This window comes from Ptychodera flava, chromosome 12 (genome assembly GCF_041260155.1).
Source record: "Ptychodera flava strain L36383 chromosome 12, AS_Pfla_20210202, whole genome shotgun sequence".
Lineage (NCBI taxonomy): Eukaryota > Metazoa > Hemichordata > Enteropneusta > Ptychoderidae > Ptychodera > Ptychodera flava.
In genome coordinates this window covers 19,931,631-19,947,152 of record NC_091939.1, presented here as the reverse complement: position 1 = coordinate 19,947,152, position 15,522 = coordinate 19,931,631, and the positions used below count along the sequence as shown (strand labels likewise).

General features: G+C 36.6%; 1 protein-coding gene across 3 annotated transcripts in view; it reads right to left on the bottom strand.

Moving 5' to 3' along the window:
• LOC139145328 (protein phosphatase Slingshot homolog 1-like) overlaps nucleotides 1–15,522 on the bottom strand; it is a 61,396-nt gene that overhangs the window by 33,771 nt on the left and 12,103 nt on the right. Inside the window, exon 1 of one of the 3 annotated variants that reach the window (XM_070716423.1) lies at nucleotides 9,481–10,157. The exons of 1 other annotated variant lie outside the window; for it this stretch is intronic. In XM_070716423.1, coding sequence (XP_070572524.1) covers nucleotides 9,481–9,579 — 99 coding nt within the window. In that variant the 5' untranslated portion in view covers nucleotides 9,580–10,157. Of the gene's footprint in view, nucleotides 1–2,791; nucleotides 2,834–9,480; nucleotides 10,158–15,522 lie in introns of those variants that run through there. One more of the 3 variants, XM_070716426.1, reaches the window with a different exon arrangement.

Here is a 15,522-nt window from a genome sequence, read left to right as displayed (position 1 = left end):
CTCTGAAATAATTCTCTAAATTTTAAAAGTTACAACTACAGCATTTAAGGAGATGCATTTAAGCACACATCTCTTTGGTGTCCTTTTTTCAAATTGGACATATTCTTTAAGTTGTTCAAAGATTGTATTTATTTAAAGTAGGGTTCCACATTCAGATTTTGGGAAAAAAATTCATGGCACATCAGAAACTTAGAAAAGTGAAAAATTGGGGAAGTGAAACCTCTAAATATATACCACGGAAAACTGTATGTGTGTATTGCAATGTATTGATCAATACACTGTGTATAGACATTGTTTAAATGCCATCGTCAGCACCAAAGCCTCACAGACCTGTAGGGCTTACATGTACTCCCCTTGTTATAGATCATACTGACAGCTTGTGTGCGGTGAAATGAAGTCTGAGTCATAGATTTTCTGAATGAATAGAAATATTGACTGAACTGACAGGTAGCTTAACAGGTACAAGGAATGCAGTGCAGTGATATGGTACTGTATTGATTATCAATACAGTTCCTTGCAATACTGAGTGTTGACAACTAGGAGACTGCACAGCCTGGCACGACAAGCTGAATAATGTGTATATCACAAACACAGCCTAAATAATGTGTGGTGTGATCTTGCTCTAACAGTGTTATTTTCTTCCAACAGATGTGAGTTCACTTTTCCCAGTAAGGATAAGGAACATCTTTACTGGGAATTTTACTGGGAAAGCTATTTTCATTAATTCAAATTCAAATTCATTGATTCAAAGAAGAGATAACTATGAATATACCATCTAGAATCATGTATTCTTTGCTGTGTGGCTCTTGCAATCTTTTGAACAGTGAGAGACAAAGTCTATCTATAGACGGATACCCTTCTAACATAGGTAAGAACATTGATGCAGCAACAAAACAGCATTACTCTGATATCACCCTTGGACAAAACCAGTATCCAGGAAACTGTTACAATGAGTAAACCATTACTGTTAATGGTGTTATAGAAATTTGGTACCTTGGGTAGGGAGTTGATGTCATTTAAGGGCTGAGCTATCACCAGGGAATCTAACTGTGTCATTAACATTGAGATAATTGCCAGCGGTACAATGCAAGTCGCTGATCATTAGCAGGGAATGGAATTCCTGGCCTCTTCTCATGTGAACTTTCAGCACAGAATGACACAGACAACCATTTACAACTGTTTTCCCGAAGACATTACATCATCAAACATGTCTATTTTATGAAAGCATAGAAAAAGTGTGAATACCCTTCACATCAGTATTTGATTCTGTTGTATTCAATATTCATATTTATCTGAAACTGCCTGCTATTAGTATTACTATTAGTATTCATTCTCAGATGCCAGGCACATCTGCTCAAATCCTTAAACCAGACTTCATTTTCCATTGATACACTGTGAAAGCTTTCTGGTTTTCGTTCATGAGCTTCAAAAACATGCCTCAACATGTAAAAGTCACTTTTATGATACAAGACACAGTCAGAAACAAGCCAAGGCAAAGAACAAGTGATCTGCTTTAATAGTATTCGTCAAATTTTATCACTTCCACTATAAAATTTGTTCAACTACACTTGTAACATAACACGGCAGTTGGAAAGGAAGGTTATTTTATTTCTCATCTACGAATGAAATGCCTATATCACATTCCAACCACCTGTCGATGTCAAACCTTTGATTCCTAATATCTCTTCGCAAGACAGGAAACCTTATATGGAAAAAAGATTTACTTGCATATGAATAAACTGATCACATCTGATGAGCTGGAGGGAAAGTTGAAGAGAAAACATATTCAATTTCAACCCCTTTCAGTTTTTCAGAGACATCTAGGTGGATCAGGAGAAGGTAAAAATGTTGAAAAAATTCAGTACATATGCACATTATTATACAGGCATACAAATGTTCTATATTTCTGAATGCAGAACGTTTGCTTTTTCTGCAAAATGGACATGATAAGGGGCCAGATAGCTAACATTGGTTAAAACCACAGGGAAATCACATGTTATTAGCATTGTTATTGAGAAAAATGAAACCAAGTCATTACTGTTATTTAGATTTGTTGTTAAATGTTTTTGTTGTTGCCAGTGCATGTGCAAGGTCATTTAAGAATAATAGGCCGTCCCAGACATCACTTAGTGAAAATGTGAGCGCTTGCAGTTGTGCTTCATGTACACACTCAGCTCTTGCTATACCCACTCTCAAAATATTTACACAAAGCAAAACAATAGTCTTGGTACAGCTTTGATAATTGCAAGCAAAAGCATATCTATATAACTTCTATTTCATGATGATGGTCATGGAGCAACTGACCAGAGAAAAGATCCTGATAATTTAGGTCTATCATTCCTTGTTAGTTGCTATTCCATGAAGTGCAGGTACATTCCCCTGTCATTGAATTACCGTGTAAACAGATAGCTCTGGCTTTGACATTTACCTTGATTTGTGGCAAACTTACAATGTGCTGAGCCACAATGTTACCTCAGATGTACAAAAATTCTGAAAATCCTGCAGCTCAAGTTTGGAACCTGGTTGCTGTTATGATGTTTATGGATTTTTCTCAAATGGAAAAATGGAACAGTTTATACATGAGTGGCATTGTTCATAATTACCTGAATCATGATACCATCACTAATGGCAGCTATTTCATGAACTCTTTGCCGAGCAAACTTAGCACACATTCTGTACATGATGTCTGCACATTGAAATCTCCCACAGTGACAAAACAAAACGATTGTTAAAGACCTACTAAGGGGTAAACAAAACAGAATGCCAGATTGAGAAACAAACCAATGCTTACAGTGGATCTTGCCCAGGTTAGTATCATATCTTCAGCTGAACATTTCACCTAGCCACATCAATATCACTGCATATAGAGGTTCATTTCCATTGCATTGTGAGTGTCAGGGTGACTGTGACACCTTTTTAAGCTGGAATTTCATCCCAAAATATTGACACTATTGATGAGACATTGCAGGCATTCCTGCCTGATTAAGCGATTGTATGTCACTAATTTTCTGAGTTAATATCTGTACATGTTAAAACAAAAACATTCTAGCACGGCGGTTGATGCATTGTTTCATCATATTCTAATTACAAAGCCATGATTTCAAGCATTGCTAGGAATGAGTGACTCACATAATTTGCATATTTGCCTGGAATTGACACATTTTAATATCAGAGAGTAATCCACAACACAGTACCAAACTGTACCAATGAATTTGAACACAACAATCATGACTGGTTGAGAAATTTTCCGAGGTTTAATCTTGTCCCAAGGGTACAATTTACAGGATTACCGCTCATAACTTACTAAGTAGATTGTCCACAGCTGTATGTTCTATTTTGGCCTTTAATTGCACCAACCTAGCCTTTGGCACTTGACTGCAGGCAGATGGGAAAAATCATGCCACTTGAGCCAAGAGTAATACATATAACCCTAATATGTACTGATTATAGAGTGACTGGCCATGTTGATACATGTGTTCTCAAAACACATGGAACTGTCAACAGTTTACCCGTCAAGTGAATATAGTGTCATGGTCTCCAGTTTGAATCCTTCAAACTTTCATTAACAGTCACAAAATGTGCTGTTGAACCAGGCATCTAGCGAGCTGATAAATCTGAATCTTAAAAAAATTTTGTCATCAGAGGAATCTGATGTTTAGAGATAGAAATTTCACACATTTGCAAGGAGAAAACACATTTCATAGGACGACATTTATTCAATAATCAATAATTTTGTGAGAAAAATTTTCGAGTTAGGTAAAGTGGCACTCGAAGATAACATCTATAGCATCTCTCTGCTGTACATTCAAAGTGTATCCACTCAATCAATCACAGTGTCCTGCTTTCTCAACTTTGACTGAGGTCACACCAGAAAGCCATCATGATTACTATAAATATTTATCAGTAAACAAAATATGGTTTCTCTTTTATACATGTTTTATCATCTCCAATAGGAAACAGATTAGCTAAAATGGTTTATGCAAAAGGAAATGTGGAACTTTCGATGCTTTCTATTTCTTACAAATTTCAATCCTCCCACACTATTTGCCTTCCGTCTTTCTGTCAGCCATGAAATGCGGATAATGCCAAAGTCATATTTGTTGTAAGGATAATTCAGCGTTCATAGACTAAATACACACTTAATATGTTTACCTGTGTCTAGACCATGGATGAGGACCTAGGCCTATCCTGACAACATGCAAAAGTCAGAAATATTTCTAGATGTATAGACACATTTACATTTAAATAGGCAGTTAAAGCAAGCAAGTGAATGAAATGAACCTGTAATACAGTCTTCTTAAAGCATTTATGTGTATTCAACTCATTCTTGTGATTTCCTTATGGTAGGGCTGTTTATTCATCAAACCACACAGGGTTTAAACTTGAGACACAGCCTTGCACATTCATGAGTCATTCCAATCACTTTCTAGCCTAGAATCAAGTAAACAACCTATCAATCCATTCATCAACTGATCTACCCTACCATTTAGAGTACCCTTTGATATTTACGTTTGCTATACAGGGCTCTGCATCCTTACATCAGCAGGTAGTCTTTTCCAGGCACCAGATAAAACTTAGATTTGCATATTTGATGAAAAATGTGTCATCTCTCTCTCTCCATCCATTCCTTCATCTGTCAGATGAATTAGCATCTATTCATGGTCATGAAATCACCAATAACCAAGTCATCCACAGCTTTGGTTTTACCTACGTCTCACTATAAAAATCTAGTCAACAACCTACACGTGCATTTCCAGTTCTGGCATATGTAGTTTTGGGTTTGCAAAACTTGGTTGTAGGCTACTAAAAATCACACTCATTATTAACATTCCTGCCTTGCAAAAATCTACTGTTCCACTTCTTGCAATTGTATCACTTATAATACTTGTGCTAAATCCATCAGCGGTGAAACAATCGCACAAACTTTGTTCTGCCAAAATAAATTACATGTTCTGTTTCTCATCCTACACTCTTATAAGTAATGTGTAATGTTGGACTTTAGTTCACTTTGTTTTTGTTGTTTGTTTGAGGGAAGTTTTTATCTCACAAGATTCAATAATCTACGTGACGAAAATAAACAGAAATGTTTGGATGCAGGCATTTTTCTGCAGCCAAAAAGAAGTAGACTTTTTGCACTGTCTCTCAATCATGTGACTGTGATTTTGTAATGCCCTAACCATTTGATGGTTTCTTATGAAGTATGGTCCATCCGTCATATCTCAAATTGTAAATGGCATCTCCAATAAAGTTATATTTATTTACAATATCTCGGACAAACAAAGTCATTGACAACCATATAATTGACATTTCCAGTACTTAAAGGCTCTCATATCAAATATATATTTTCTGCTTGCATTTTCATCAACATTGACATATCCTCTCCATCAGCATAAGTAACAAGAAATACCACTACTCCAATTCTGCAACTTTACAAGCCTGGGGTATATCAATAGCAACATCATGTTACTATCAAGGGTAGAAATGGCTGTAAGTGCTTTAGAAAGCAATTGATATGTTATACTGTAACTGAAACAACATCCAAAACATCTTGAGTTCCACAATGTAGAGGCAATGAAGTTCAGTGTGCCCTCTAAACTACTCAAGAACATTCTCTATGATGCAAGAACATTTAACACATTACACATGCTAGTATGCGGCCAACTTAAGCAAATTTAATAAATAAAATTCCAAAATTCTCTCGTACAGATCATAAGTTATGAGGACACTGATGAAGTTAATTAAAGTTTTCAGAGCTTTTTTTATTCAAGAGTTAATTGTATTTGAATTCCTACCTGTACACTAAACCACACACCTTTATTGTCACTTCTGGAGTATAGATAGAAATATATTTTCTCGATAAGGTTAAATTTTTCCTTTCAGTGATAGAACAAGTCGACAAAAACAAACCAAGTTGTTGAAAATGAAAAACCTACCCCTGGATCAACTGGCATGTATACATACATACGTTTAAGGGTTAACTTGTAATTTGAGAGAGGAAGTTACACTTGTTTATTTCATGGTCGGAATAAAGCCAGCTTTACTGAATTGAAGAAGTACTTTTGTTATGAATAGAAACTTGATTGCTGTTTAATACTTTAAGTAAAGTTTACAGACCTGATCATATTTTGTGGCCTGCATTGCAGAATAAGTATATGATTGCCCAAGTGCATATATCACAGATGGCCATTATCGTTTGTACAGTTTTTACTCACATATCAAAAGATTCCTTGGCTTACATGCAAAATTCAACATACAGCAATGAAATACATATCTGAATCATGTGTACTCCAATAAAGGATAGTACACCTGGACATGAATCATAATTCTATAACATTTAAGTCTACATGCAAGCTAGAAGAAAGCATTCTCCCAAGCCAGACCTTTATTTTAACACTTAGTAAAAATCCTCTTCACTGTATTACAGGGTGTGTAGCTGATGGGGTGAAGAGGCATGGGTGGTTTACAATGGTGGGAGAAAGAACAGCAAACTAAATCACTGCACCCAACCCTTGATACAGATGGGAACCTGGCAGTTATATAACCTACACCACACGAATCGATAGCTGTAAAAACTTAGGAAAAGTACATGTAGTGTACTTGACATGGAACGATTGATCCATCAAATCCAATGTCAACATCTACGGTTTCATTTACGATTTATCTTTAGCGACAGTTGAACTATGACCTACTTTCCTGCACCAGATTTCATTGGACACTGTCGCTTTCGTGTGCAGTACCATCCTTCATCTATCACTCTAGACAGCTGATCACATATCTTTCCGATACACCGCTTTTACAAACATCATTTTTCAAACAAGCTGACAGGTGTGGTTTTAGAGTAGCCGGCAAAATTGCCGCAATTTACCAAAGAAGAATACCACTCTTTCCGTGAGTAGGTGTATCTGTCCGACCTCTCAATACGCATCACTCTCAGCCACACATTGCTTTTACCAGTATTTGCCCTCCTATCGTCAAAGCAGTGATTTTATTGCACTGCATTCCCTACATCAATGCTACTGAACATGACAAAGCCCAAATACTACTCTAGTTATATAAATATTCATGTCAATTGGAGAAACCCCTATACATGTACTATATAGTAATAGGAATATTAACATCAACTGATGACCAGCCTTTACATGTAAAACCACTGAAATTCTGCCAAAAGCAGACCTTTATTATTGCCTAAAACATACAAGCCCGATATAAACGTGACCGACACACCTTCCCTCACACCATCAATGGTTTGGCCTGTCCCCATTGTTTTCAATGGTTACGCTGGACCTGTTCACAGGAACTGAGGATGACTGGATCACAAGTGTATGAACTGTGCCTATAAATAGCCCGTTGAGAGATTGACATCATCAACACACACTGATAACATTACTTTGGCCAAAAAACTTTCCTGAAGGCTAGTTCTTGTTCAATAAAATGTGTCACCTTGTATGGGACAGTGAAGGTGACTCTGTTTAGGAAGAGGGGGCTGAATTTAATCCCCTTCAGAGGTGGGGATGTACATGTGAGGAAGACACATGTACTTGCGTTCTTACAGAAAAAACATGTATTGTGTAATTGCTGTAATTGAAATGTTTTTCTCAGGAATTTCTGATACCAGAGGCCAATTTGCATAACGATATAATCAATTGTTATGTTAATGTCTATTGTTTTACCAAAATTAAAGGGGCTAATGTGCAGCATCTCAGAAGCTGTTTTCCAATTGTTGGCTGAATCTTACTGTGTCATTGAATTATACACAATAGACTCCCTAACTTGCTGTGAATAGTGACAATCGACCAATCAGATATAACCTTCCGAGCCGGCTGCACACCAGCAGAAATTTAAATAGTGGCCACTTTGCTTTAATTACTCTGGGGAGCTAGCACACTGATAATTGATTGCTTGCAAGCATATATGAAGAAGAAACATGTTTATTTTTCAAAACTTCCTCAAAACAATCATATGGTAAACATTTTTTGTAAAAATGCAAGAGAAATGTAACGTAATACTTTAAACATGGAGGACGGAACTGTAGAATCATTGGAAAAGGATATGTGTATACAGTATCCATGGTGTAACTCACTTGAAACATAGACAATTGTGGTTACAAGTATCATGAGTATGCAATGCTACACGCTATATCCCTTCCATCCACTGCAAATGTTTGGTCAACAAGGGTATTATAGTTAGACTAGTACAACCGGTGGTGGGTAAGATCTCTCTTTGTTCAAAATCACAGCTCCATTCATCGGGGAACTATTACTGTTTACTGAGATACACAGTATTTACCGGGTCAAGGGTACTGTATTCTGATATTAACACACACAGGTACAAAGGTAATTGTCTCCGAAATGTTTCACTGGCACAAAAAGCATACTGTTAGTGTGTGTGTGTGGACTATTGTAACCTCCTATACTTCAGACACTTTTCTGTCCAAGTATTGTGGAGTAAACTGTATCAAAAAGACCTAGTATAAACCATGTAAATTCATTCCATTATTCTGACAAAATGTAGTGTGGTGATTATCAATGCTTGAAAAGGGCAGGGGGGACAGGGGACATCAATCACAAATCATATCCCGAGACAGGGGATTTTGATTGCTACTACATGTATGCAGTGTCCAGAATTTCAACTGAAATAAGTCCAAGATTATCTCCATGAAGCCTTGATTTTCCCCACACCCTTGGGTATTTGATATATTTCGTATAAGCAGTGGGTTGTGAATTTGACATGGCTTGGGAAAATAAAAGTCTGATTCCCCTGCAAGGCCAGCACCCCACTGTACTGTATTGCTGTGCAATGGAAAGACTTGTATTCAATTTTGGTCATAAAGGTCAGTACTTCCACTATCTTGTCAAGGTCTTGAAACCCTTTCACCACCTGACATTGTTTTCAAGCGTGGGTAAATCCACATATACATACATGGCAAGAGCTGGATAGGACAATAGGGAGTAGGGAAAGGCAGATCTTCTAATGAAAGATGTTCCCCAGACCTTGCATTGCAACAAATTTGAAAATTTTGTTTGTCTAAATTTGAGTGAAAAAAAAATCGGCCATTAATACAAGACAACATGTTCTTTTATCGGTAAGTGTCTAAAACATTTTATAATGAGAGAGTGGGAGGTTGGACTGCAAGCGACTTCTACACACTATGAACTGTGAGGGAGAAAATGGAGAAAACATTGACTGTGTGCCAGTATTTGTCTCACTGTTTGCTGTACAACATTAGAAATAAAACATTAATATGACAGGTCATTCTGTAAGTTTAGTTGAAAACTGCATGAAGGGAAGGAAATTCCTGTTATATTGAAGGCATTAACATAAAAAGATCACAAAATTCAAAGACAGAATTGCACATAGAGTGAATATGGCTGTCAGTCATCTGCTGTGAGAGATCAATATCCTACAACTTATGCAATCTTGCTAATGTCTTAGAAATAATCTCCTTATCTTAATACCTTATGCTTTATACATGTATCTCACCTTGAAACTCAGCTGGCGTGGCACGTGTATATCACACCGTTGTTTACCATATTCCACAGCTAGGTAGAAGGGACGAGGGGGACATAATGATGCAGTCATATTGAAGGTTTTTACTTCAAGTGAATTGTACCGGCGAAGGAAAGGTTGACAGATAGTCACACGTCTGACCGAAAAATCCTACAATAGAGTCTACTGCAGTTCTTTGCTGGTACTACCCAGAAGAAGCGAATTTTTGGGAAGTCCTCCGAGCCACAAAACCCAAAAGCCTGCTATCTACAGCCTCCATCTCCATAGACATTCACCTGCATTTCCATACACAGTCCCAAGAGTCACCTGAGACGTACTGTTGCAACTACACATATAAGATGTACTCAGCTCCTTTATGATGGCATCACTGATCTCCGTATAATAAAAAACATCTCTCATCAGATATCCAGAATCAACAAAAAATATTCCATCTTCTGACTGCAAGACTATTAAATTGCTGCAGATCTCATCTGAGTCAGCAGTCTCAGTGCTGAGTCAGAGAAGCAGTCCTGTCGTCCCTGCTCCGCTTTCTCCGCATGTGCTTAAGGTTCTACTAAAATGCATATGAGGAGCTCATTAACATGACAGGCGCATCGGTTCTGCTCGAGTGGCAAACACTCCACACTGGCACACACACACAACACTGCTGTGTGTGTTTTCTTTTTTACCTGGGTACACAATGGCATCATAGAGATTCTATTGGACAATGGTTGTCACATGAAGGCCATGCATATCTCCTCTTAAGTTTAATCCAACCCACTTTTATCTTTTATGAAATGTCGTCGCTCCTTGGTAATCCCTTGCAACCTGGGAATTAAAGAGCAGCACAGTCACGTCTGCCGCTGCGTTTACTGCACTCTCGGATACAATGCAATGTGGACAGGGGATACATATCCTTTATCCAATTTGCACGTACTGCTATTAAATGCTATGGGAGACTCCTTCCAGATGGGAAAACACTTGATTTAGCGACGATATCACAAGATGTCACAAAGATAAAAGATCATTATGTAAAAAAAATAACCAGCCTCATTTTTCATGACAACAATTAAATAAAATTTTAAATAATAATTCATTTATTTATTTATTTGCCCCCATAAGATAAAATTAATACCCTGTCCTTGTGATATATCACACCATCCATAATGGCTAAAATGAAAGTCTTATTAAATATTTAGAATGTCTCCTGTCAGCTAATTATAGCAATTGATGATATTAAATATGCAAGATATTGGTTGTTATGGTTTGCGTCAGCACTGACGACTGAAATAGAATTAGCATGACAAATACGGGTAATTCTCTGAAATGTTGTGCTTCTTCACAAAAAGTTTTGCTTTTTTTGTCCATGATAGTCCAGAGTTCTGCACATCGACAGTAAACGCTTCACGGAGTACAAGTGAAAAATACCTGGGACATACCAAGAGTGAACACGACATTTCAGACAAGGTGTGTGAGTGATAAAGGTATTCTGGGTATGTACGGGGAATGAGGTACTTGTATGGAGAGCATGAACGCACATTGACTCCATGGAATCCAACTTGTTGGCAGTGGCATGTGTTGCAAATTCATTGGCTGAATAGGCCGTACATGGAGGGTTATTTGCTTTTTCAGAGCTTTGCACAGTGTTGAAAAGCCCTGTCAAACTCTCTGACATGCTCAACAAATGTACCAAACTACAAATGGTTTGTTCCAGGGCTATTGGTGTGTACTGACTGTTTGAAAGTCTTTAGTGAAATACAGTTCGATAAATAAAGAACCACCATGAGAAACGGATAGGTCAGTGGTTCAACCTGGTAGGAAAAACAAATTTGTGAGAACTGACTGCCATGACAGGTAAATGACAGGGTTTGAATATTTGATTGTTTTGTTTGTATGTTTAATTAAAATTAGTTGCCACAAAAAAATCGACAAACTGTTGAAATGTTGCCTAATCCAATTTGAGCTATGGTGTGGAAGAAAATATTTTGTAGCTGGGTTTGATTTGTTAAATGCTGACGAAATGTTCAAACACCAAAAAATTTGCTATGAAGGTAGAATGCGCCTCGGGGACAGACAGTCGGACTCTCAAACTTTTACAATTCTTTTCTTGTGGGGGGTTATTTTAAAGCTCTTGGTGTAAGAAAACTTTTCACTGGCTTAGTTTTTTGAAAATCAGCAATTTTATTTTTTCTCCAGAAAGTTAACATAGGGATGGCGGCCATTTTGAATTTTAAATATCGGTAAATCTTGAGTTATTTGTTTCTCTAGTACGAAAATTTGCATGGTAACCCTGTGATTTTTATTCTTGATTTTGAAAGAGGATGGTTGAAAGATTCCTTAAGGCAAGTTTGAGCAAAAGTTTTTAAGTCTTTCATTTTCTTGGTGTGTACAACCTTAATGTGGCTGCATAACTAAGGTATACTATGAATTCATATCAGAGTAGTGAGTGAAGCCATTCAAAGCATGAATCTGGAAAAATTAATCAAAACATACATTTATGTATAAATTAGCTTCAGTTGGATTATTTTTGAAGATCTGTTTATATACTGGCATAGCATACACAAGTGGATTCATGGCCTAATAATCAGTTATCATGCAAATTGTATGATGAAATCCTATTAACTCTCTTTGCCGAAGAGACAGATTGATACCTTTGATTTCCAGTGAATCAAATCACCTGTATGCTGTGCTTGTAACAATGAATCTAAAATGATCCAGTCTATTCAAACTGCAGTATACCGTATTATCAGTATTCAACAAAGAATAAAATTACTCAAAATTGGATTTCAGAATCAAAAAAAGGAAATTAAAAAGTCTAACTTAGGGCTTTGTGTTGATCAGTTATGATCAAAGCTTCAGAGTTTCTTTACTAACTTCCCATTTCACTGACAGAATACAATCGGTGAAAACTTCCTCTTTTGGTCTAATAGGATTATTTCACAGTTTGAAGATTGCCATCAAATTTTCACAGATAAAACATAATAATTAATTCCTGCAGTGAATGTTGATACCTGATTTAACTTGCAAAAAAGCGCTACAGGTCCCAGGGGTTAGTAAAACTTTAATTCTTAATGTTTGTCTTCCCTTCCTGGGGGAGGAATTTATCTACAATGTTCCTGTTATAAGAAGATTTGCATGCAATGTCCCTCTGGCTTTACTCATTGTCTACAACCTATCATTTCATTTCCACACTATGGGAAGCCTAGATCAAGATGCTGGGCATCATAGAGCCTGGAAATCACAGGGTAGGTTCTTGATAACAATACCTTCAGACACATCAGCAAACAGACTTATGCACATCAACTTCAGTATAAGCAAGAGAAGAAAGTCAAATTTTATAAGAGAGAAGTCTGTGACTTTACTGACACATGTTGTAGAGCAGAGAGTGTGATCATGTTTGACATGCACACATTTAAACACATTATTTCACATTACAGGTTGTTGCCTGTGTTGAAGTCAATAATAGCATGTTGATGGAGTCCTGTGAAACTGTCAAGCTCAAACAAAGGCACAAATAGCAACATGTGTATGACACGAATTTGCTGTATCCCTGCATTAAAAATAGTCATATCTTTTGTTTCAAACATTTGTAAGTGAGTGACAGCACAGAATAGCTGCACTACTTATGACTCAATGAATGATCAAACACTATAAATAGTTTTAATCAGAAGAATAATAAGAGATGGTATACATCTTCCTACACAGACACCACAACAACAAACCAGATAAAACAAAGGACAAAGAAACGATGAAACACCCATTTCTTCATCTGATTTTCATCATAGTGAATATTCATAAAGATGTCATAGTACATGCAGAAATGGTTACAGTAGAATTCTGGCTTTCAAGCTTGTACCGGTACAATACTTTTTTGGTCTACCTTTTGTGGGGGCTTATTTTGAAGCTGTAAATAAAATTTTCACTCTCTTTTTTTGTGAAAATCAAAAAATTAAATTTTTCACCATAGAGTTAACAGAGGGATGGCGGCCATTTTGAATTTCAAATATTGGTAAATTTCAGGTGATTTGTTTCTCTGGTACCAAAATTTGCACGGTGACTTAAGATTTGTATTCTTGATTTTGAAAGAGAATGGTTGAAAGTTTCCTGGATGAAAGTTTGATCAAAAATTCAAGTCTTTCACTTTCAGAGCACATGAGAGTTATCTAGGGTAAAATGCAAGCAGCATCATCAGTGGCAGGTTTGATTTACATCAAATGTACAATCTTTCCGGCATATTGAATAATCAAGCCAAGAATGAAACCACAATCAGAAATTGTACAAATCAAAGCACTCAGCATTCAGAGAACATCACTCACTGACACACCTTGTGGGCTTTTTGATTTGGCACAAACCTGACCTCACAGCAACTAGGTGAGCTGTTTTATGTCGGCATTCATGCTTCAAAAGATTACCGATGTGATCAGCATAGAAAGATCTGATTTTTGACAGTTGTCTCCTCTCTGGGGACTAATATTTCCAAGTGAAGACCTTTTTGGAGGCAGGACCACTCAATTTACAGTCCTGCCAATCGGAATTGTGATTGAAACAAGAACGGCTTCAGATAATTTATGCTGACTCACTGATTGAAAAGATACACTTACAAAATACGTTTTGTATGCTTTTCAAAGTTTTCAAGCTGCATGATTTCTGTGAGTACTAGTAATAGGATAAGACCAAAATATTAGTCACACAGAATCCCTATAGTCCACCTGATTGAAGGATATGTAGAAATATAGTGCGTGTATTCGCTACATTTTACCCCATCAATGAGATACAAATGGAAATAGGAGGGCATCAGAAAACTGCGCATTCAGTATTGCATGAATGTCAACCACAATGAAGTAGAAAAAAAGTTTGTTCTATACCACTAGAAATTCTTAGAAATAATTAAAATAATTGGTGTATCCACAACATACTGTATGTTTTGAAACAGACAATGTGAATACTATCATTTGATGATGGTAAAACCTTTAATACGACTGAAGACATATTACTTCTAATAATTTCAAAAGAACAATGCTACAAAAAACAATTTCAAAATCTGAGTCATTCCTTTAAAATGTAATTTTCATTCAATTCCTGGTTATAAATTTGTGAACGGGTAAAAATTAACTTGCAAGGTAATTTTACACTGAGCCTGACACTTGCACTGTTAATGATTTATCATGACTGTGTAGTGTTCTTTGACTCTCTCTGTCACACCATTAGTCACTTTGACAATGCCCATGAATTATTACAGCAGCAATGTCGTATGACTTTCACTGACTTGCAGGTCAATTCAAGACACCGTGTACAAATCACAGCGTTGCTATCTGTAGTGAGGTTCTCTGCCAGATGAAAATGTGCAGAGACAGTTGAGAAAAGCGGCTCTACATTTTGTAAATCAAAATATTTGTAAAACTTAGAAACACTTGCCTCTGTCAATGCCAACATGGATAGGTGACATGTACCTTGTTCTAATTTCTGAAATCCTGCAAGGGGATATTATTTGTGATAGCATTGCAGAGTTTTGCTGTAATTTTTCCCAACAAAATTTTAGTGCACCACTTTTATGAATTTTTCTGTATTTTTTTAATAATTTTGGACCAAACAGACATCAAATTTTATTGGCTACAGTTTTTCATCAAAATTTTGGCTAAAATCTGAAAAAATTTGACTGAGGTACATTTTAAAACATTTTATAAAGGCAACAAAAGATGCCTTTGGCACTCAAAGGGTTAAGAACACACACTAGCACTGTATTGTTGAACCTTTCTTTCTGAATCTGCAACTACCATGCAATGTAAATATATTTGGAAAGAAAGTCTATAATACATAGTTTGAGATTATACTACAAGGTGTTTATGTATCATATAACTTATCATCAAACTTCATGCAGTCAATGACTTTTTACTATTGAAGTGTAAATTTTGTCTTAGAGAAAAATGAAGGCATTTTTCTCTCTTGTGTAACAGGGCAACATGCCATCCTTGGCAATGCAATGGACCAGGCTCCACACTGACATGTTCAGCTCTTTCAGTGATTTGAATCACAAAT